At 38.2% G+C, this 24,884-nt stretch overlaps 1 protein-coding gene across 3 annotated transcripts in view; it reads right to left on the bottom strand.

Moving 5' to 3' along the window:
• Positions 1-24,482, bottom strand: part of RAB11FIP2 (RAB11 family interacting protein 2) — a 40,182-nt gene extending 15,700 nt beyond the window's left edge. Inside the window, exons 1-5 of one of the 3 annotated variants that reach the window (XM_059900027.1) lie at positions 23,463-24,482; positions 17,604-18,046; positions 16,425-16,893; positions 12,999-13,069; positions 11,747-12,013 (exon numbers count right to left, since the gene is read on the bottom strand). In XM_059900027.1, the coding sequence (XP_059756010.1) occupies positions 13,039-13,069; positions 16,425-16,893; positions 17,604-18,046; positions 23,463-23,815 (1,296 nt within the window). In that variant the 5' untranslated portion in view covers positions 23,816-24,482 and the 3' untranslated portion in view covers positions 11,747-12,013; positions 12,999-13,038. Of the gene's footprint in view, positions 1-11,746; positions 12,014-12,998; positions 13,070-16,424; positions 16,894-17,603; positions 18,047-23,462 lie in introns of those variants that run through there. The other 2 variants (XM_059900026.1, XM_059900025.1) reach the window with 2 other exon arrangements.
• Positions 24,483-24,884: the final 402 nt, after the last annotated feature.

Genomic DNA, 24,884 nt, shown 5'->3' with positions numbered 1-24,884 from the left:
AAATAGAAATTTCACCACCTGTTTCAAAGAATTAGGATTAAAAGAGAGTTAAAATGGAATGTTTTGTATGACAAAGTGCTATTCCAATGTCAGATATATGAACCTAGATACAGACCTTACATAAAAATCAACTCAAAATTGATCACAGACCCAAATGTAAAGCACAAAACTATAAAACTCCTCGAAGATAACACAGAGAAAATGTAGATGATCTTGGGTATCGTAATAATTTTTTAGATACAACACCAAAGGCAGGATCCACGAAACAAAGAATTTATAAGCTGGACTTCATTAAAATGAAAAATTTCTGCTGTGCGAAAAACACTATTAAATAGAATGAAAAGACAAGCCACAGACTGGGAGAAGATATATGAAAAAGACATATCTGATAAAGGACTGTTACCCAAAATATACAAAGAACTCTTAAAAGTAAACAATAAGAAAAAAAAATCCAATTTAAAAATGGGCCAAAGATCCCAACAGATATAAAGATATACAGATGGCAATAGGCATAAAAAGGTGTTCCACATCATATGCTATCAAGGAAAAGCAAATTAAAACAATGAGATACCACCACACACCTACTGCCATGGCCAAAATCCGCAACACTGACACCACCTAATGCTGACAAAGATATGGAGCAACAGGAACTTGTACCATAGGATCCAGCCATTGCACTCCATGGTATTTACTTAAAGGAGTTGAAATTTATGTCCACACAAAAACCTACACACAAATGTTTATAGAAGCTTTATTCATAACTGCCAAAACTTTCAAGCACCCAAGATGTCCTTCAGTAGGTAAATGGATAAACTAGTACATCCAGACATTGGAATATTATCCAGTGCTTAAAAAAAGAATGAACTCTCAAACCATGAAAAGACATGGAGGAACTTTAAATGCATATTACTTAGTGAAAGAAGCCAATCTGAAAAGGCTACAGACTGTATGATTCCAACTATATGACATTCTGGAAAAGGCAAAAACTACGGAGACAGTAAAAACATCAGTGGTTTCCAAGGGTTTGGGGGGAGGGACCAGTCAATAGGCAGAGCACTAAAGATTTTTAGGGCAGTAGAAATACTCTGTATGATACTATAAAGATGAACACACACCATTATATTAATACATTTGTCAAAAGCCACAGAATATACCACACCAAGAGTGAACCCTAATGTAAACTATGGACTATATGACGTGTCAACATAGGTCCATCAATTTTAGCAAATGTACCACTCTCGTGGGGAATGTTGCTAATGGGAGAGGCTATGTGTGTGCAGGTAAGATGTATATGGGAAATCCCATACCTTTGCTCAATTCTGCTGTGATTTCAAACTGCTCTAAAAATGAATTTTTTTTAAAGTTTGCATTTTGGGTCTCTATCCTAATCCCTGGCCTCCCCACCTCTTTCTACTACAAACTGCTTAAAGGAAGGAATATCTCAATCTTTTCAGTCCTAGCATCTGACATAGTACCTAGGGTATGGCAGATGCTTAGCAAATGTATGCTGAACAAATTAACAGCCAGTGCTTAATAAAAATTGGGCTAATAGCTGACTGAGTAAATCAATAGTAGGTCAATACAGGTTTCAACAACAAGGTATCAAGTCCCCAAAGAGCAGAGGATATCGTTTTTCTGAATAACAAAGATCACTTTTATCTAGACCTGACAGCATATTAATGGAATATTTTTCCATTCTTTTTAAGACAGAAAGAATTACTCTGATACTTAAAACTGCCCATATGAATTGAAATAAGTTTCAAATTGGTGACTTCTAATATAATCCATTCAACTAGCCAGTTTATCCAGTTTACCAACCAGATCTACCAGTTTAGGTATTTGACCACAATACAGATTCAATTGAAAATTTTCTGGTAAATCCTGAAAACATTTATTCCATAGAGGTTCAATGTTAAAGGAGTTTAAAGAAATGTTCTTAATGATTCCTTTTATAAAAGCCCTAAAAAATGAAGTGTCCAAAGAGAGATTCCACTAGTAAACTCAACCTTTAGCACATTTCAATTATGTCTATTACACATGCAAATAGGGCTTAAGAGCCACAGTGCAACTCAATACTGCTTTTTTCCTTTCTGTTTTTTTTTGGGGGGGGAGGGGAGGTGAGTGAGTACCAAATCAAATTAATGCTATTATAGATTAAAATACTCCATTATCTCTCCTGGGACTGGGCATGCACACTAATACCGCGATGGCAAAACAGAACCTAACTCATAAATGTCTATGGGGATTAACAGTAATTTACTTATTATTATTCTCACAGGATATCTTTTATGAGATCTTGTAGGCAAGACAATTCGGAAATTGTGGTCAGTGACACCAAAGATCATGGACAGCAAATTCAGACCTAGCTGCTTTTCCATCATGAAATGGTAATGACGATACTGTTGACGAAGTCCTAAAACTTGAAGACTGAAAGATATCCATGAAATTAAGGCATGTTTCATCAAGAATATCACGTTCAATCAAGTTTAACTTACTATTTTCCCCTGGTGAAGAAAATAAATGATTATTTAAAATACAGTCAATCAAACAATTCCCAAATTTCCAAACATAATCTCTATGAATTCCAAGAATTCTCCATTTCTTTAAAACTAAGCTTCTCAAACTTTGTTCTCTTTAGTACCCCTGATCCATGAGAATAAATCGGACAACAAGCATAAAATTGCCTTGACATCTCAAATTTGACTTAAAAATTCAGGTAGATTTTTACGTTTTACTCCCTATCATAATTGTGCTTCTCTTAATAGAAAAAGAATCTTTTCTCCTTTAATCTTTAGGAACCTTGTCACTCTGGGAAATTGTGTTGTGATTATCCTGTTGCTCTGAGTAGACCCTGGTCCACTGTCTGCCATATATCCACTAGAGTCTATTTGAGGGTACAGGAGAGTAGAAAGCAAGTTCTGTTTACTTTGGAAGCCAAACAGTGAAACTGGACAGAAGCGATGAGAACAAGGCACCAGGGCCCTTGACAGGGCCTGACGGAGCACAGGTTCTGTCTGCGATCAAGGCCAACCCAGCATCCTTGATCAGCCTTTTCCCGTGAGGAGAGGTTGAGGACAACCTGGGCAGAGGTAACTCTTCCAGGAAGGTGGGGGGTGAAGCAAGTTGGCCCACAACACCCTTGGCCAAAAGTACCACAAGCTGGCTCTGTACCCAGGACAAAGCCAAGTTCTGGAAAAGAAGCCTTGGTGCCCTCTGGTCACCAGGAAGGCCTCCAATGTTCAAGGACACCCTGCAATGAGGCCCCTGGCCAGAAAGCAACTGCTTCCTTAACCTGTCATCTCTGCAGACTCTTCAAGGAGAGGCACTCAAGGCAACCAGACTTCCTGGGGCCACTCCATTGGGTGACACAAACCCCAAACTCCTGTGTATCCTCCTTGGAAGCAGAGCTGCTGGGGTGACTGGGGGATTTCTGGCCATGCTACATCCTAGGCTGAAAAGCCCAGCCTTAAAACATTCTTGGCAAGTAAGAGCTGGTTTCGCAGGGCTACAAAATTAATAAAACTTTCCTAGAAAAGAATTTAGTGTTTTGTGTAAAGATACACTCTCCAGCCCCCTCCCCAAAACAGATAAGTACAATGATTTTACTGGAAATTGTGCATTATACTATCTCTCAGAACGTTGAGCTCGGAGACTACTCAAGTAGAATCTTATACTCTTGGTTAAAAAACAAAGACAAGGGCTTCCCTGGTGGCGCAGTGGTTGAGAATCCGCCTGCCAATGCAGGGGACACGGGTTCGAGCCCTGGTCTGGGAAGATCCCACATGCCGCGGAGCAACTACGCCCGTGAGCCACAACTACTGAGCCTGTGTGTCTGGAGCCTGTGCTCCATAACAGGAGAGGCCGCGACAGTGAAAGGCCCGCGCACTGCGATGAAGAGTGGCCCCCACTTGCCACAACTAGAGAAAGCCCTCGCACAGAAATGAAGACCCAACACAGCCAAAAATAAATAAATAAATAAATAATTTAAAAAAAAAAAAAAACAAAAAACAAAGACAAAAGAGTGTACTTTCACTGACAAAGAAATGAAAGCGCCAACTTCTAAACCTTGGTTAGAAGGGATATACTACTGCCTACTAAAGGGCAGGGACCCTTTTCCCAAAGGGGACTCTGAGGAGTTTTTAGTAAGCGGCATTTATCCTTCTTACTACGATAGTTTTGAACAATTTAATTTGAACTCAAGTCATGTGAGTTTATGAAAACCTCATCATGCTTTAAGGTAAAGCCACAGCTTAGATATTTACCCTGCACTGTCCTTATTAGTGCTATGCGATAAGTTCTGAACACAGGATTTTATAGCAATACTGATTAGAATACCTTTGCCTTGAAAGTCATAAAATAAATTTTCTACTTAATACAGGGAATACTTTTACTTAATTTCAATGTGGTTTAGTTTATTTCATCAAAGATTATTACTGAACATACATCTTGAAAAAAACTTTTATCCAGTTTATTGTTTTCTACCAAATGTATGTCCTTTATCAGTCAGTGAAAAACATGAGCTCCTGAGTTCTTTTATTTACGGTTTTTTAAGTTGAGAATATATTGTTACTTGTAAATAATTTCATTTAACTTATTTAAAGCAATTGTTACAGATTCTGTAGATGCTTTGTAATAAGATCATAGCAAGAGCTACCATTTCCAGGTTCACGATGTGGCAAACCTACCTTCAGCACTTTATGTGCCTTACATCATTTAATCTCTTCGACAACACCAAGGCTGTTATTCCATTTTACAATGAGGCTTAGAAAGGCTAAGTAAGGTCATATAGCTATTCCAAAGACTCAAATCCAGAGCTGAGTCCTAAACCTGAATTCTTAAACCTATCCTACACTCGCTTTAGGATATTCTACTATTACTGTATTTAGATATTCTATTACTATATTTATACTTTCATGTAACACTGAAAAATCCTCAGGTAGAAGTAGTTAATCAAATATACCTTCTGAATCAAATATTAAATTACGTTTGGTATGATTTCCATTTTAAATTTATTTGGGGCATTTAATTTCTTTTAAAGTGAAAAAAATCTACATGAAACAATATATTGTACACCTCAAGTAAACAAAATATGTGATTAACCTGAATACCCCCATTCCCACACCAGGCTCCATAACAAAGAGGTTGTTATATTTAATGCAGAGCTGCTGCAGGGCACTCACTAATTGGCTCCTGGTAGCCTAAAGTATAGCAAACATACTTCCTCAGGAACCTACCAGGCAGGGAATGACAAAGACTATAGCTCCAACTAGAAAAGCAATGATAAAATTACTAAGTAGTTAGCAGACAACTAATGATATAATAGTACACAGTCACAATTTATAAAACATTCCTTCAAAACGCATCTCACAATTTTTAAAATAAGCTTTCTTGCTATTTACTAAAACAATTGTCTATCTACTCATTCCCCAACGTAAAAAATCATGTTCAATGGTCAGGAACAAAAGTTCAAAGGCCTCTTCCGTGAAGAAGCATTTCCCCATTTCTAGCAAGCTGTTCCTCTCGCTTCCCGCAGCAAATGCTGTGTTCAACCCAGTTCACTCTGCCTGGATTACAGGTCACTGCTTACACATCCCTCTCCCTAGTTTATGAGGCTACTAGTAACCTATGAATCTTATCTTCAACCCATCCACCCCTAGCCCTAGTAGAGTTTTACAAACATGTTTGTGAAAATAATTTTAAAAATTGGCAATTTGAATTAAGTTTTATCCTGGACAAGTTGATCCATGTAATTGCTATTTAAGTGGTATTAGCACTTTTGTCAGAAAGATATCTAAGCTTAAAATAAATATATAAAATACATAAAACATTTTTACTTGATGTATAATATATTCAAAAAGTTACATAATACTGTAGTTTAATATTTATATTAATTCTTACACATTTACATTATAATTATTATGTCATATAATAATACTGAATTATATTTAACGCATCAAATAATCAGGTAACACTACCACCATATATTAAATATATAGAAACAGCACCCGTATTTTAAAAATTAAAGCTTTATTGCTATGAAAAAAGGTAACCATAGGTGATATGGTCACAGGAGTCCAAAAGGAAATGTTCTAAACATAGAAGCAGGAGGCCTGGAAAAGTGGTATACAGAAGTAAGGGAAAAGTATAAAAGAAAGCAGTTATTCTCTTAGTGAGGAGCTAACAAAAGGGGGCAAGGTTTGGTAAAGCCAAAAACCACTGGAGAGAAATACATGGAGTAATTACAGTGTTAAGGTGAACACATTTTAAATGCATTAAGTCCACAAGCAGTTACAGAAATTTGCATTCTTGGGTTCAAAGAAGCCAAAATATTTTCCAGCTTTCAAAAACAAATTCTCAAGAACTCTTATTATGTTGATACTAACTTGCTTGTCTCGAATAACTCAAAACACATAATTCCTATTCTCTAAAAACAAAATTCTAAAATAAACAAGACAGCACCTCATTAAAAACACAAAAAAAGTAACCATCTCCATCAAGACTGAAATGCCAAGTTTGATTCAAGACTACATATTGATCTACTATGTAGATCTGACATTGCTGTAATACAGTTTTTACAGTACTGTGATTCATCAAATGGAAGACACCGATTGAAGACACATCATTGGAAAAATCCCCCTTGTTTTTTCTCCTTTACTAGTCCCCCACCATCCCTCCCCTCCACACACACACACACACACACACACACACACACACACACAAAGCAGAATGGTTAAATCCCATCTATATTAGCCCAGAGATGTATCTCAGAGATGTTCCCTTCTTCTCCATCCTCTCACTGTCAAGTGACCTCCATCAACTCTCACCTCAACAATCATAGTAACTTCCTACCTTGTTCTCTTGCCCCAAAGCCTCCTCCCTGTCCCTACTCCTGGCCCCAGCAGACGCCGCGCCCCCCCATGCTACAGAGTTATCTAAGATATTACTCTGATCATATCACAACCCAACTGAAAAGTCTTTCATAGTACCCCAATGCCTATACAATGTCCAGTCCTGAGCATGGAATTCAGACCTAATATTTACATGCCTGCTTTTATGAGCTCTAAGAGCAGGATTTATATCTTAATAACCTCTGCTGTCCTTGTCTATAGCAAGTATTGCTCTATCTTATTCAAGTACTGCTGTTCATCCAAAAATAATGAAAATGAAAATATCATTTGATTATCAGATCTGAAATTCGGAAAAAGTCATACTGATGGCCTGGAGCAGCCACACACCGGAAGCAATGGAATGACTCAGACCTGCAGGGCTTTCTTCATATTCTTAATCTTCGGAGTATAACATGTTTATAGTAAAGGTTCGCTGACTGGGAGTTTTCTGAACCAGAACTCGATTCATACCTCAACAATTTCAAATTTACACTGGAAATAATTAGACCAAGTATCTGAAATTGGGACTCTCGAGTCTCAGACTTAAAGGTACCATAAGAGCATGACCGGAGGGACCTTTGCATATTATGTAAAAACCAAACTGAGGAAGGACAGTCTTCTCTCTGCCCTAGATCCTGACAGTCTTAAACTGGACAAGGAAAGTAGACTGCCAATTTGGAATAGACAATTTTAGCCAAGAGGCCACAGGTGAAAAGTAAACGGAATAAAAGTCTAAATTTAGAATCACGTAATTTATGTCTCTCCAATGTATTGCTCTTAAAATATACATGTTCATTAATGGCAATTAACGAAGATTATTAATCTACATGTAACAAGCTTCTCTGCTTGTTGATTTTACAAAGAAATAATCCTCTCAAATTATACCTTAAACCTAAAAAATTATATATGATTTACAAAAATTAGTTCACTAAGGTCACTGGAATATAATCTTAATACTCTATCAGAAACTTCAAGAAGACTTACATACTACATCTTGTATTTGATCATATCATAACAACCTGTTCTCTTTAACTACTGGACTCGCTATGTGCTATCCTGTGTCCAGTGCCTAAGAGCTTGTTAATTACCTAAACTATATCTCCATAGGTCTTGTTAATTACCCGTCTCCTGTCTCAGAGGACCTTGTTAATAACTTGTACAGTCTCTCTAAAGAGGTCCTAACAACACATTAAAATTAAAGATGCTTTTCTTTTAGCACCTGTCAAGTGCTGTAAATTGAGAAATTTTCACATCAGTTTATTAGCCTACAGTAGTTTCTGTGGATTTTTTTGGCTTGTTTTCTTCTCTCACAGATTCTCTGTGTATCTCAATCTCTCAGCTCAAAATAATAATAATGATAATAACTTAGCAAAGTCTGTCTTTTTGTTAGAGCTTTTATTGTTTTCAATTTTGAAGTCTATAAATATCAATTTGCATTAGTAAGTTAGCAAAAGGGTGGCATGGCTGGTGTCTGCAAATTAACCCACGGGGATATGCACCAATTAACGAGAGCTATTAGAATGAGCATTAGGATGACAAAGGGTAAAAAAGTTTCCAGTAGTGTCTGGGGAGTTAAGCATAAAAGTTCTAGTTAGTGTTAAGGGAACTAATCACATCACATATTTCATGCTCCTAGCCATTGTTTCATTAGATACATTCTGTAAATCCCTGGGCACTAATGGATTAATGGCTCCAAAAATCATGTCAAGTTTTTGTTTTCTGTCTCATAAATGAAGCTACAAATTTTCAGCTGTGTAAGAGTTATAGGCTGCTATGAGTAACAGGGAGATTATCTTTAATATTAGACAAATAAGGATAAAAAATAAATATTGCTATTAAAGTAAACCTTATGCAGGATAAGGTTTATTAAGCCAAAGACTGAGCTTTAAACTTATACAGGAAAAAAAAAAAAAATGTCCGTAAGGAGCATTATAAAAATGAAGGTTTTAAAACTATGAATAGGTCTTTTCTTTAGGATCATCTGTTTACTATAACTTTTTAAAATATAAGTCTACAGTAAAGTCTTTTTTATGGACATATTATACAACTTCATAATAATGGTTACATGCTTAAAAGCCTATGGTGACTTTTGATTTGAGAAAATTAGAGACACATTTAAATATACATTCTAGATAACTAATTTTTTTGCAGCTTTTAAGAAAGGTATGGTACAATCATCACTGGAATTGATTAAAGAAAGCAGGGATGGAGGAAGGGAAAAGAGAAGCAGGTTAACCTGATCCGGAAAGGAAAAGGCATACTGTCACGCAAAACTATAAAATATTAGTGATAAATATGAGAGCGTCACCTCAGAAACTATTTTTTTTTTTTTTAATGAAAGCTTCTTTGTTTATTTATTTATTTTTGGCTGTGTTGGGTCTTCGTTTCTGTGCGAGGGCTTTCTCTAGTTGCGGCGAGCGGGGTCCACTCTTCATCGCGGTGCGCGGGCCTCTCACTGTCGCAGCCTCTCTTGTTGCGGAGCACAAGCTCCAGACGCGCAGGCTCAGTAGTTGTGGCTCACGGGCCCAGCCGCTCCGCGGCATGTGGGATCTTCTCAGATCAGGGCTCGAACCCGTGTCGCCTGCATTGGCAGGCAGATTCTCAACCACTGCGCCACCAGGGAAGCCCTCAGACACTATTTATGTACTGCCCTAAAAAATACCTGTTTGGCCTAAGTTCAGAGCAAAGAAGTAGACAGGTTCTTCCACAGCAAATACTGCAAAAGGAAATATATGCATACATGCTCTAATAAGATCAATGATACTAGGCATGTTATTATACAACATACCATTAAGTTCTCGTAGCACAGCTAGGAGTTTGCTATATGGTATTCACAACTACAACAAGGCAGAAAATAATGAAGGGAAAGTGTGTTCTTTGTGCGGGTCATAAACAGAAGGATGTTCCCAAAACAAAATTCTCTGGTAAAAATATCTCCCGTAAGGTCCTGCTCTCTGATGAGCTACCTGTACCATCAAACATTAGCTCCTCCTACAGAGGATGCTTATATTATTGACTATGTTTTTTTAAATTTCAGAATAAGACGTACACCACAAAGTTTCTCCTTATACCAATGAACTCTCTTAATTAACCAGGAGGTATTCTTCCGTCCTAAACTGGAACCTCAGAAGAATATACCTCACAAATGTAGTCTCTCTTCAATTTATTATAGGTAGCATACAAACACAAGCATATTTTTAAAATGTTGTTCATCACTACTGATGCCTTGGTGTTACCTGAATCCTGAAAAACAATCCATCCACAGATGCCATAAATATTTAACAGTCAGACATTTCTGCCTGGTCTTCAACGCCTAAGTGAATTTAGATGTTTCTTAGCCATTCAACCAAATCCATACTCTTCTCCACACCCCTGTTTTAGTCAAGCCGATCTCCTCACTGATCCCTTTACTTAGTTAGGGCCCTGTAGACAAAGCTAATATGACTAAACTGTCCATTCAACTATGACTTTACCAGCACAACTCCTGATTCCTATTCATAAATAAGTACTTACTGAACTTTTATGAAATAGATGACATAATTTAGATCAACAATTTTTAAGCCTGAGAATCAGCAGGAAGTTTTTTTTCTTTAAATGTTGACTTTTATTTCAGGGCCTACTCACTGAAGATTCTAATTCAGTCTGAGGTAGGACCCAACAAACCGTAGTTTAAAAAACAAAATCCCCAGGTGCCCTCAATGATCAGCACTGATGACATGCAGTGATCTAGGTGCTGCAGGCACCCACAAAAGAAGATTCAGCACAACTGTTCAGCAGTTGATACAGGTTAGTTGGGACAACTAAAACTGAGACACAGTGAATATCGTACAGCAATTATGTTCTATATCAGCAGAATTCCACAGAAGGGAACACTATGTTATCAATCAAAATAGGATTAAAGAGTTTTCAACATCAAGGACAGCTAGGCTTAGGACACTCAGAGATGAGTGAAGAGTGCATTCCACAGCTGAGCCAAGGAATAGAGTTGGCCAGGCTTATAGGGACCTCAGGGTAGAGAGGTGCAGTAAGGAAATGAACTCACCTGGCACAGAAAGGTGAGGAATTGTAAAAGAAAAGTTGGGTAGTTAAGAAAAGCCTAAAATACAATAATCCTTGAAAATTAGGAACAGGAGTTTGGATTTGGTGTTGCACACCAGTGGTTCTGAAAGGTTTTTGAATTAGGCTTTCTTAAAAAGAACAAGAGGCACTATGGCCTCTGTGCCGTAAATGATAAATAATAATGATGCTAAGTGCTATAATAAATAAATGCAAAAATCACAGTAACTTAATATTCTGAAAATTTGTCATTCAAGACAAGGTTCAACAGTTATTCTTGTTTATCAGGTGGCCTTCCACATGCATTCGGGGACCCAGGTTGTCCCTATCTTATGGCTCTGCCCTTCTTAAAGACCTCCATCCAGCGAGTACAGGGTTCAGCAAACTATCTCTGTAAAAGGTCAAATAATAAATATTTTTGGCTTTGTAGGTCATACAGTCTCTGTCATAACTAGTCAACTCTACCATTATAGCACAAAAGCAGCCATAAACAAATGGGCGAACTGCACTACAAGAAAACCTTATTTGCGAAAACAGGCAGCAAGCCAGATTTGGCAACCTTCAGCCTAGGGTATGGAGGAAGACAGGCAATATGGAGGACTGTATAGGAGGTTTTCATGGGACTAGACCTGAAACTGGTATACAGTCATCCCTCAGTATCTGTGGGATACTGGTTCTAGGACCCCAGGAAATTACTCAACTCTCTGGATGCTCAAGTCCCTTTTATAAAATGGCGTAGTATTTGCAAGTAACCTACACACATCCTTCCCATATACTTTGTTAGTCACCTCTAGATTACTAATAACACCCAATACAATGTAAGTGCTATGTGAATACTGTAAATACAATGTAAAGGCTATGTAAGTAGCTGGCAGCATGCAGCAAATTCAAGTTTTACTTTTTGGAACGTTCTAGAATTTTTTCCCCCAAGTATTTTCGACCCGAGATTGATTCCACGAATGCGGAACCTGGGGATATGGAGGGCCCACCGTACATCTCTTCCACTAAGTCTTCAATAAGCCAGAACTTGGTCACATGTCCCCACCTAAGTGAACGGTCTAGCTGCGTCTCTGTAAAAAAAGGGAAATCTGGTTTGGTGAACATATCCACCTATTTCCACTTTCCAGAGTGAAAATAACCCAGTATTAAAGAACTGGTTGTGAACAAATTACTGAAAATGGTATAACAAACATTCAGGAATATTTGTTTTTGGAAAGTTAATTACTGCTGATGCAAAAAATCATTATTTTACAAATTATAGGGTTAACCACGTAACAAATTAGTTGATACTGATTCTGCTAAACTACCTGTGATTTGTAATTAAAAAGCAAGAGGAACAGCAATTTTAAAATACAAATAACTCAATACCAATAGTAAATTAAGAAAACATTTTCCTGAAAATTATAAGAATCCCAGCTACCCTTTCACATACATGTGTAGTAGGACTTTTACAGCATGCCAAGTGTTAGACAGTGTCCAGACTTCTTAGGACTGGCCTCCAGGACACACACAATACGGTACACTCACCACACCCAATTCAGTGTTCTCTGGGTCCACAGCTAAACCATGTTTCTTAACTGGCTGCACTCAGGTTGGGACATGACTGAGCGCTGCCCAATGGGACACACGTGGAAGTAACGGGTACCACTGCCAGGCCTGGCACATAAAGACGTCCCACATGTGACCCTCCACCCTCTCTCCCTGCTGCACGGCCTTGGAGGATGGGTGTTGAAGGGTGGCATCACAAGAAGAAAGGCGCCTGGTTCCTGAGCAACTGCATGGAGCTGAGCAATAGCACGGAACAAAGCAGCCACTTCTTCCAGCCCCGTCTCAGAGAACTCGATTGTGACAACAAGGAAAAATAAGCTTTTACTGGAACAAACCAGTAAGATCTGAGGTTGTTTATTGCAGCTGATAACCTGTTCTAATTAATACAGCGTTCTTAACAAACTCCAGAAATATGTTAATTAGGATATGAATATTAAATTTTGGTAGTCCCTTAAAACTCACTTAGATTTCTAATCATGTTTAGTTGTATATAAAAAATGCACACACCTGTCTTTATGGATCTGTTGTTGGTCTATCAGAAAGACCTTCATAGCCCACACTGAGCTGGAAGCAGGAGACTAAGGGAATGAGACAATGAAAGTAGCATTTTAGGAAATCCATCTGCTATACCGTGTTCATTTATTCAAAAAATGCTTTCCAATACCAGCTACCTCCCATCATGCTGGAGATGAAGGGTTGAAAGATGAATGAAATGCAGGCCCTGCCCTCATGTTGTTCATGGAGGTGAGAGGGAAAAAAAGTGGCTGGTCACATTAGTGAACAATGAGATGCCCACAGAAAGGAAGATCTAGGTAGGAACATGCTGCAGCACAAGGAACAGCTACCTCTTCCTACAAGAGTAAGAGAGGCTTCAAAGAAGTGGGGGTAGGTAAGAGGAAAGAGACTGAGAATTAGTAACTGCAGGGAAAAGTGTTTCAAAGAGCCCTGCTCTTTGTTGAAGTAACCCAACAAAAAGCCTAACTCATTTCCTCTCTCAGTTTTGTCTAAGACTATGGGATCTATTCCAAGAACAGAACCAAAATGCAGTAATTTTTGTGATTACTACGTGATTTCTTCAGGTGGACTTTACTTACAAAGAAATAAAAACTCTAACTTTCAAGAAAGTGTTCCTTAGTATTTAAAATTTTTTTGGCATAAGGAAAATTCTCTGGTTGTAATCATACACATTATTCACCCAGAGGGTAATAAATATGGTTCCTGTGTACCTGCAATCACAGCGGAGATAGTTCACTAAAGAAAAAAATCCAGTTCCACAGCTACATATTTTACCCTTCACTTTGTTCAGCATTCTCAAAAACATCAGTCACAAGTGTTCAGAAGAGGACTTCCCTGGTGGCGCCAAGTGGTTAAGAATCCGCCTGCCAATGCAGGGGACACGAGTTCAAGCCCTCGTCCGGGAAGATTCCCACATTCCGTGGAGCAACTAAGCCCGTGCGCCACAACTACTGAGCCTGCACTCTAGAGCCCGCGAGCCACAACTACTGAGCCCACGTGCCACAACTACTGAAGCCCGTGCGCCTAGAGCCCGTGCTCCACAACAAGAGAAGCCACTGCAATGAGAAGCCCACGCACTGCAACAAAGAATAGCCCCCGCTCGCCACAACTAGAGAAAGCCCACGTGCAGCAACGAAGACCCAACACAGCCAAAAAAATAAATTAATGAAAATAAATTAAAAAAAAAAAGAGTCCAGGAGACTCTGTAAATGGATCTATTTAGCACTACAGAAAAAAATAATTCACAGCATGTGTCCTAGTGATGTGAGTCTATAGCTTCAAAAGTGCATTTGGTTTAGATGTTAAGGTGAGAAATATAAAATGTCCCATATAACTGAGGAATGATACTGGGAGGATAAATATGAATAGACCAAACTACCTCAGACTATATCCTTCCTAATTCCACTCGAGACAAAGTTGCTTTCCAAAAATTTGAACTGCACTTTCTTCCTAGATCTATTTATATTCAAGCCTTCTTTTTTTATGCTATTAATTAGACCTACCCCTTTATTGCAAATGTTTTACATTTATCACAAAGATGGTTTGTGACACAAAAAGGAAGAGTAACTTCGCAGGAATCTACAAATGTTTTTGTCCTCATAGCTGGCATCTCATGAATATGAAGAAGAGAAATTCTTAAAGTTAAAAAAACCTATTGTTTTTCACATATTTGCAATCATTTTATACAAACATCATGAAACAGCTCTAATTTTGATACAGTATTAATATTGAAGTAACCCAAAACAAAGCCTGAATTTCACAAAATGCCACACTCACTTTTAAAACATTAATTTTTAAGTCCACGTAAATAAGCCCAAGTATAAGACAATTAAAAATTTGGGGATACCTATTTTTCCATATGCTGCCATAATTTAAAAATTATTTTCCTATCATTTCCCATTTTTCTTGCTTTTCTTTGACTCTAACATTATGTAAATTATCCAATCTCTAAGTTATCTCAGTTCTTTACAGTAATCCTCTTCAAAAAAAGTTCAGTTAAAGAAGGGAAAAAAGCAAATACATTTCTATTTACCTCTGTAGTTTAAGACTTAACGCAATATGTGAAGTACACTATGTAAAATACCAAAATGAAATGTCTGAGAATTGCATAACAAAACCATGGACTCTTCAATAAAATATTAATACCATATGATAAAAACATATTTCTTTGGAGGACGGTCTATAAAGAAAACTGAACAATACTTTCTAAAGCCACAGCAAATACCCATTTATTGATAAAAGAAACACAAACTTTCCCTGGAAAACTCTAAATGCATGTTTTAGAAGATCAGAAGACAGGCAGGAGATCACAAGCCTAAAAGGGCAATTGTTAGTACTATTTTCTGTTTATAGTGGGACAAAACAAAGCACTGTTCTTGAACAAAGTATGACATGGCAATGTAAACAGCAACCACCATTTATGGGTTCCCTATTTGGGGCCTGGCTTTGTACCATGTACTTTATCATTTATCGTCTCCCAATCCTATCAAGTAGGTATCATTTTCTTATTTCAAAGATGGAGATGCTGAGGTTGAGAGAGGTCGCAGAGCTACTAAGCCAGGTATCCCACTGGGGTCCGAACATCATACGTCCTTGCCTTGGGAAAGAACGTCTATGTTACATGGCAAACAGTCTACCATGCTCTTCCATGATGACTGCTTAAGATTCCAATAAATTCATCTTACTCTTTGCTTGAGGTTTCCTTAACCAGCTATTCCACCATTCACTTCTGCAAAATCTATCACTTTATTTAAACCATACAGTTCCAACCTGTACTAAGAAATTAGAAAAGTACTATTACATAACTGAGAACAGATTTTGAAAATCTAAACCTTATCATGATAGATTATTTCTATAAGTCATCATTACAGATACTCTTTGATGTATTTATAGTACCTACAAGGTTCACTGAATTCCAATAAACATTCACAAATAAAAACTACTCTAACTAGCCATTTAATAAGGATAGTTAACACCTATTATGAAACCCATTAATACTTAAGCCAGCATTTCTTAAAGAATAGTCCATAGGCTGCTACTGGTCCATAACTAATCTCCAGAAAATAACATCTAGAAACACAACTTATCACCTAAATTTCTGGCTTGAATTAACACCTACTGGTGATTCACTCCCACTACGTCTCATCAAAAGCTATGCTGTTTTCTCTGTAAGTTTCGGTGAGCTTCTGGCTAACATAAGTAGAAATAAACTACAGTGGGGATTAAGAATCTTTTATCCTTCTAAGATAAAAAGTTCAATTCCAAAGATGTATGCAACACTGCCCGGCTACAAAATTAATTATAAAAATAAGATAAGAATTTTTTTTCAAGTAAAATAAAAGGAATTTAAAAAGGATATTTGATACTTTCAAGTACAATATTTTCCAAAATAGCACAATTTCCCCCCGTTAAGCTTACCTTGAAGATGGCATTATATTTGAAGCCCTGAATTTTGTTGTAAACGGATTAGTTGACTCATAATCAAAATAGTCCTGACGATTTTCACTAAATGCATTAGGTGATTTCAAGTCACAAGGGCTATCAGATCCCCCATTGTTAAGTCTATCAGATCTTCTGCTGTCTTTTTTTCCAGTCACTCTTTCAAACAGGCTAACTTTCTCCCTTTTTTCTCTTTTATTTTCTTTTCTTACTTCAGTTGATTTTGAAAATAAATTCATGCTGCTGTCCCATGATTCGCTGCTTTCTTCAAATGGATTTTTCTTCCTTGGCAGTGTTGCAAATTTTTGGGGTAATGAAGCAGTCACATTTGTAAATGGGTCATTTTGTCTTCCGAAAGACGATTCACCTTCACCCACAGTGCTGTCAGGTTGGTTCATTTTAGAAGTATCAAAGCTTAATGTTCTTCTGTGTGGAGATCTGAGACTTCCTGCAAACAATTTTGTAGTTAGTACATAATCAGTGACACATTACATCACACTATTTGACACGTTCTGTGTGCATACTGCTGTTTTTAGAATGAGAGCAATTAGCTATTTAAAGATATTAACCTTTTAAAATAATCAAGGAAAACAACCTTAAAATGCTAAGGTACAGCGGTATGTAGGCCAATAACAATTAGTATCTTGCTAGACAATTAGTAATTTACTCAGCTCAGAAAGAAACAATCACATAAACAAATTATAATGTCAAAACTAAAGGTTCTGCTTGGCATCATAGTGCTATAAATTCTCAGACTTTTTTCATCATTAGCATTAACTTTACTTTCTTACTTCTGAACATTAAAGGTTTCTTTTCTAGGAACTTTCTGATGAAACGGAATATTCATTTATGCTTCAGGCTTTTGATACAGGAGAAACGGCAGTTAAGAAAAAGAAGCCTGGCCATGAAAAGAAACCAAGACTCATTTTTATTCTCTAATAATGTAAATACAGTACTGAATGCAGACAAGCTCTGCCTTTAATAAACTTACCAATTTTGAGTACAGTAGGTACTCAATAAATATTTGATGACTAAATTTAGAAAATACTAGCAAGAAACTCCAATTTTTATTCTCTAACTTTGAAGTCAAACTTTAAAAATTAAGAGGGTAGTTCAAACCACGGAGAATCAACAAGAAAGAATGTATGAGTCACTTACCACTTTCCGGAACTGCTCCAAAGGAATCTATCTGGTGTCCGAGAAGATGCGTTTGAGCAATGGTGCCAGACTTCAGCTTCTCCGAGGATACATGGGCCCCAGTTAAATCAGACATTGAATGCGCTGAAGAGAGTCGCTGAGGACCCAAAAGGAAAGGCTTTTTTGGTTTAGATTTCATCTGTATTTCACTACTTGAAAATTCAGTATTGGCATCAGGCATGTGAGAACTTGGAATGATTGCAGAAGATGTATCAGAAAATGTCCCATCATTTTTTCTACCTTTCATCTTATCTTTTAATTTTGCAAAAGGAGATCTTGTTTTGTCCTTCATTGATAAGTCAAACATACTTGCTGTCATATTGTTCCTCATAAATTGAATATTGACCTTTATCTCACCCCTGTTTTTGGCTCTTTTTCCTTGTCTGGATTCTAAACTAAACCACCTTAAAGAGAAGGAAAAACTGGGTTGTAACATGTAATGAAGAGAGGATTATTCAGCTCTGTTGTATACATATAGCTTTTTAGGTAAAGTTACTCTACATCAAGGCAATCTAAGCACTAAAGGAGAAATTGTCAGCCAGAGTGCTTCTGGTTTTATTCAATGCTTCATTTAAAAAACAGGTAAGTCTCTGTCATGTGGCATATACAGAAGGAATCAGTCTTTTTTGAAAAGCTACTTAGACAACTTTTTCTTTCATGATTTGAAAATCACTCATCATCGAAAATTCTTACCAACCATAGCCTATTATGTTTCCATCTGGGATAAGTGTTGCTAATGGCTGAAGAACATTTTTTAGCATTAAAAGACACTAAGATAGAGACCCTGAAATAATTCATCAATACAAACTATTCTTGAGCACCATAAAATGATAATGACTAATTTTTTAATAAAATAATAAATATTTAGCCTCTATCTCAAAATAGTTCCTCTGCAAAAGCTATTAAAAGAATTTTGTTAATATGGGAGACTACTCCATATAGTTTGCTAATCATGAAAATCGCATATGATATACTTTACATTCATATAAAATGGGTCAAAGCCTCTTCCTGAATAAAATATGCAAATTAAATAAAATGCAAGAAGTGACAAATAGTAGTAAATCTTGTAAAGCATTTTTGATGAAAACAGAAAGCTTACATGCTTCCTTTTAGAATCTATGTGTTTGTTTCATTAACTATTGCTACTGTGACAATACCAAATAAAACTTATTTTAACTGGAGCCATATCTTATGCTTTTAGTCACTTCAGTGAATTATACTGCCCATTTTTAAATGATGTGTAAGAAGCAAAGTTTATTTTGGTTTTGTTTACAGTATTTTTATCCATGAGAACTTCTCCAGCTGTTGGTGTCACAACTGGTCAGTCTACAGGGCAAACAGCCAAAAAAACTACAAACTCCAGCCTAGAAGAGAGTTTCCACAACGTTTTCACATTACTTAACAATGAAGTATATTATCCGTCCCTGAGACAGGTCATCATTTAAATACAGCTCTGCAAGTGTTAAATTTTCTTAGCTACTAAAGGAACTCTGATCTAATTTTACAGGATATACCAGAAGAAGCTACATTTACTATCAATTGGAAGACTGGTTCAAAGGCCTTTCCAGGCAAAAGAAAACTGGCACATAATATATATACCAGCTACATCTTAGCAAGTAACATGCAAGAGAAATACTTTCTATTTAATTTGAAGCAATTCAATCAATTAAGATCTAGTTGCATCAAAACAAGCAACTTTTTTAAAAGATAATATCTTATAATAGAAAGCATTAACCTGAGACCCTAGAGAAAATCCCTTATCTGAGGCAAATGGTGAAATCTGAAAACTCAGAGACTAGAAATAAAAAATTACAGCAATAAATTCTGTGGAATAGAGAACCTTCAACAAAACAAAGCTGAGCACTCGAAAAGCCTGGAAATGAAGTAAGGTTATATACCCAATTATTAACTCACAGTTTGGGGAAACAGAGCATTTTCCATGGGGGAGAAATCCTTCCGATGGATGGCCCATGAGAAATGCTCTATTAACAACTCAGGTTATATAGAAAATAGGTGAATCCACTTTGCAAGAAATGCACCCCCCAACCCCACGAATCCCCAAACAAAACGAACCAAACAAAAACTCCAAGCATATAGGGTTTGCATGTGTATAACAAGTCAAAGCAAATCTGAGGAAAAAATGAAGCAATAACCCAATAAATGTAAAGGAGTAAGGGTAATCGAAATTCATAGAATTTTAGAAATGAGACCAAATAAATCATCCAGTCTAACATCCTTATTTCACAGATGAGGAAACTGAGGCACAGAGAAGAAGTAACTTCTCAATGTCAGATTGGAGTCAACAAGGAAAATAGCCAAAATTGATGAATAACGGCTGCATGAAAATAGTAGTTCTTTTGTATCTAATGAATCACATATGTTAATAAGGTTAAACGCATACCAGGTTGTACCTTACAGGACACTGTATTTAATCAGGAGACAGGAGAGCCAACAAAGAAGGCAACGTAGGTTTTGTCCTGCTAGAGTGTAAGCTCCTTGAAGGCAGTTTGCCTTGCACTAAATAAATGTTTACTGAATTTTCATTTCTAGAACTATATTCTTAAAACAGCCATGCTACAACTCTGTGTGTGTGTGTGTGTGTGTGTGTGTGTGTATGTGTTGCACTGTTTTGTTCTTTGGTAAGGAAAGGTAAAGACTTAGGTAAGCTTTAATGGATAAAGCAAGTCAGTGTTTGAATATAAACTGTAAAAACAGTATTTTCCTTCCTCCTAGTCAAAAAAAAAAACCCTCCAAAAACCCAACTGCGAAGAACTTTAACAAATATACCAACTGAAAATATAGGCATGACAAATAACTCTAGCTGCTTTGTTTTGAAAGTGATATAATAGGGAAGTCTTAATGAGACCTTCAAGAATCATTCCAGAGATAGCACTTGTTTTCCCAGGCTTCAAAAAGATAAAATGAAGACATAGCATTTGAGGCTTAGTGGATTAATGCTGATTTTTTTTTCACCTCTGGAGTGCTGGATTTAAACTGTATATGGCCTCTGTTCAATTTTTAGTGGGCACAGGTCCATGTTCAAAAACCACCACACATGTGGGAACTATTCCCAAGCAATTGGTACTGTGTGGTCAGAAATGGGACAAGATTGGCAGTAAGGGTGCCAGAGGCCAGGACGCAGGTGCACTGCAGAGCTGCACACAAAAGTCCTAAAATCTGCATGTGTTTGAGTCATACCTAACTCTAGGGACTCTGATGGTTACTACTTTTCATGAGCATTTTTTAAAAAAATCAACATCACCCACTTCTGCTGTTAAAAAAAAAAATCAACATCACCCACTTCTGCTGTTAAAAAAAAAATCAATCAGTATTACATAACAGCATGAACTATTTTACCATTCTATTATTAAATACTGTATTGTTTCCTTAAATCTCGTGCCAGAACCGACCCAGACACCCATTAAAGTGGGAGATACAGAAGTTCTCTTTCCATGCCCCACTCAAAGTGTTCTGGCTCAGGCCCCTCTTCCCCTCTCCTTGAAAGAAAAAAAAAGGCTTTTAATTTCAAGGTATAAAAATAAGTAAAATGATAGTTTTAGCCACCACACTTCTTGGCCTATCATAACACAACTGGAAGACAAGCTGTAAATACTTGTCTTCAGTGTCAAGAGTAGAAAGTGTCACACCCAGCAGTTCCATGGGACTTCTAAATCAGCTGGTAGCCTTCATCACTCATACCGGTTTTCTAAAAAGCACTTGGGAATATGCTGACAAGGCTCAGCAATGTGCAGAATATTAAATATCTTTCCTGCAATACGCCGGTGACTTAAGTCTGTCTCTTACTGGGCCATATGTACAGCTGTGCTGGAAAAGGAAGCTATTAACTATATTAAAAAACTAGAAATATTACCAATAAAGAGATCTCATCAAATATGTGGTCCCCATTTATCCACAAAGAAAGAAAATGTTAGGGATTTAATAACATATGAAAATCACTTTGAATGCAATAACATCACAAGCGCTCTTGATAACATTTAGAAGCATTTTCCTCCCCGAAAGTTCTAATCCATTCCATATAGTAGCCAATAGAGAATTTCTGTAGGGAGACTATGATATTGGAGTATCGCTTACAGCCAACTTTATTGTAATTGTGATCCTGCCAAAGATAAGGAGTAAAACAAGAAGAAACTTTAAAAGCTTATTTCATCCTCAGAATCTCTGGGTTCACACAGTTAGGCCTACTTTCACTTGGAAAACTTATATTTCAGAGAAGGCCTGTAGTATATCATCCATTCACACTAAAAGTACTGTAAATGCAGTATGAAATTTGAAGATGCAATATACTTAAAAGTTTACATTCAAAACACTTCTAAATATTATTTAGTAAGGTCATCTAAAATTGGCAATTTGAAATAAATTATTTGGTGATTATCCATTTTTCAGTTTAAATTTGATGAAGAACTCCTCAGAAGTAACTGAATGCTACTTTGTAGGTACCAAACAGTGTTATTAAAATCATTGATATATATTCAACTTTACACTTTCTTTAAACCTTTTTCTCTCCTTTTAAAATATTTTCATCTCTTCAGTTAAATATTTACCATTTTCCTCCAGCATTCCTAGTATTACTTATCTCTCTACCCTTTTACCCTACATATATTAAACCTTAGGTAAAGACCTGATTAAAAAAAATTTTTTTCAATAAAAACTCCAATCAACAGAAGCTTGCAGGAAGATATGTACAGAAAGAACATGAGATGGCTGTTTTAAAATATAAGAACATGAACTTCTAGAAAGTTATTACAGAAGTTCTTCTTAAAAGCATAAATAAATTTCAGTTACAACTAAAACAGCAAAGCTATTTTGAAATCTGAAGTCCTCTTATAAATTCAACCTATATTTTTCTCACTAATTCCATCAACTTTAATGTTCTCTCAGACTAGAGAAATTATAAGTTTAAGCAAGGGGTGACTATCTCTATCTCAGAAAACATACTATTTTCAATTTAAGACATATATCCTACTTTTAACTTATATTATGGTTTTTTAAATTAGAATATATCTAACCTAAGTTTGGAAGTCATATTAAAAAGCCCATGTTTTTATTGAAGATGTCATTAAATCATTTCATCACAAGAATTTAATCACTGTCTCCGATCTGACCAGCATTTAATATGGTCTAAACACACTGGCTTTACAGAACTAACTTTGAAGTAATTGCATTCAAGGTTGAGGATATCTGTACATACTCTTAAAGCTTTTTTCTTTTAATAGCTTTAGACTCCATCAAGATGTACTGACCCTTAAATTTGAGCTAAAATAAAAGCCAACTGTGTTTATAATGATGAAATAAAATACTGAGTTCTAAATTTGGTAATTTACCACTTGACAGCTTCAGAATTCAATTTAAAAAAAAAAAAAAATATATATATATATAAAAAAGACGTCATATTGGCAGACTTAATTTTCTGATGTTCCATTTTCTGAAAAACTGTTAATGTTTAAAGATTGTAATAATTGACATACATGTTGTTTTAACTGGTCAACACTATGGTCCAGTCCTCTTATTAAGTAATGAAACAACGTTTACTTAAAATCCTGCGCAAAATATTCAATTATTGAAGATGTTTACCTCAAACAAATGAGAGAGTAATGGATCATTAAAGACTCCACTTAAAAAATGTTTCTTCACAAGGGCTATTTTTACTTCAGACTCATGCAAATATGGTGTTTAAAACTGGGTCATATTTCAGTCCAAAAACCAATGCCCCAGATAGACAAATAATTTCCAAGAACAGGAAATCCATAAATGAGATAATACTTAAACTCCCCCCAATTCAAAATAAATTACATAACTTACTCTGTTTTCCTTCTTTGTTTGTCCTCAAAGATGTCATTGAGATTGATGGCCACCTGCCCTAAAAACTTATCCAGACCCACCAGGGACCTGTGCATAACTACGAGGAAAAGGATGTATTTCTCTGGATTCCCCTGCATTAGCAAACCAGGCAGCTCAAAAGAGGCCTCTTCCTTCCAGACTGGCTCAAGGGTTTTCTCAGCTACCGAGGTGGAGTACTTCTCCTTGCCCAGCTGAATTATAGTGTACGTGTCATTGGTGCCACTTTTGCCTTTTGGCTTAAGAGCTTTGGCTTGGAGCACTGTGACCTGCACGTGGGTCGGAAACCACTTTTGGGCTTGCTCGGAAAGCATCATTCTGTCCTTTTTCTCTGCACCGAGTTCACCAGCGCAGGCAGGGCCCCTCCCGCAGGGAGAGCCTGACTCCTTAATCACTGCATCCTAAGGACACTTAACGGAGACAGGCAAACTCACAGCTGCCCGACTTCCCAAGGGCTGATGTCCAAACGCCTTGCTAGGGCAGCCTGGGGGCACAGCTGCTCTGGGGGTCCCCTTTCCTCTGGAGAAGCACAGGGGCCCACCATCACCTGGCCGCGCAGTCCAGGCCTCCGCGCGGAGGCCCGCGCCTCGCGTCCGCACCTCCACGCTCCGCCGGCCCCCGGGACTGGCCCTCGGCGGCGACTGGTGGCTCCCAGGCCTCCGGGCAGGTGAGGCCAGGCCGCCAAGGCCCGAACGGAGGGCGGCGGAGGTGGGAGGGCGCCCCCGCCCCAATTCGCAGCCCCGGGCTTCCCGCCCGCCTCCTCCGCGCCTCCCGCCCGGCCGGCGCTGATCCGCGGGCCCGGCTGGGCTCCTCCTCCCGACCCCGGTAATACGAACCGCCGGCGGCTCGTGCGGCCTCGCTCCCTCTCGCAAACCTCTCCCTCCTCCTCCCCCTCGCCTCGGCTCCTCCTCTCGGGCGGGCCTGGGGGCGGGGGCGGGTCGCTGTGGGGTGGAGTGGGACGGGGGGCGGGGGACGCTGCCGCTCCGGCGCGGGAGGACCGCGGGGTGGGCCGCTGGCGGAAGGACGGCGGGCGCGGGGTTCGGCCTCGCCGCGCCGGCGGCTCCTAGCACCGGGCGGGCGGCGGCACTTCCGGGTTGTCCTTCTCCATCTTGATCTCGGGAATGCGACGGGGCGGGGCAGGGCCGGGCGGGACCCCGGGGTCAAGGGTCAGCACCTCCCCGGTTGCCGTGGTGACCGGGGGCGTGTCGCGCGGGCGCTGAGGCCATGAGCTGGGAGTCCAGTGCTGGATGTTCCTCGAGCAGTTTCGTACCCGCTTTGGGCCTGGCACCGTGCTGGGCGCTGGGAACGTGGGGGTCTGCACGGGCCGGCAGGGGGGCTCTGGGGACAGAGAGAGGAGACTGCTCCGAGGGGAGGCAGTCAAGGCCC

The sequence above is a fragment of the Balaenoptera ricei genome, chromosome 16 (genome assembly GCF_028023285.1).
Source record: "Balaenoptera ricei isolate mBalRic1 chromosome 16, mBalRic1.hap2, whole genome shotgun sequence".
Lineage (NCBI taxonomy): Eukaryota > Metazoa > Chordata > Mammalia > Artiodactyla > Balaenopteridae > Balaenoptera > Balaenoptera ricei.
This window is presented reverse-complemented; position numbering and strand designations above follow the sequence as displayed.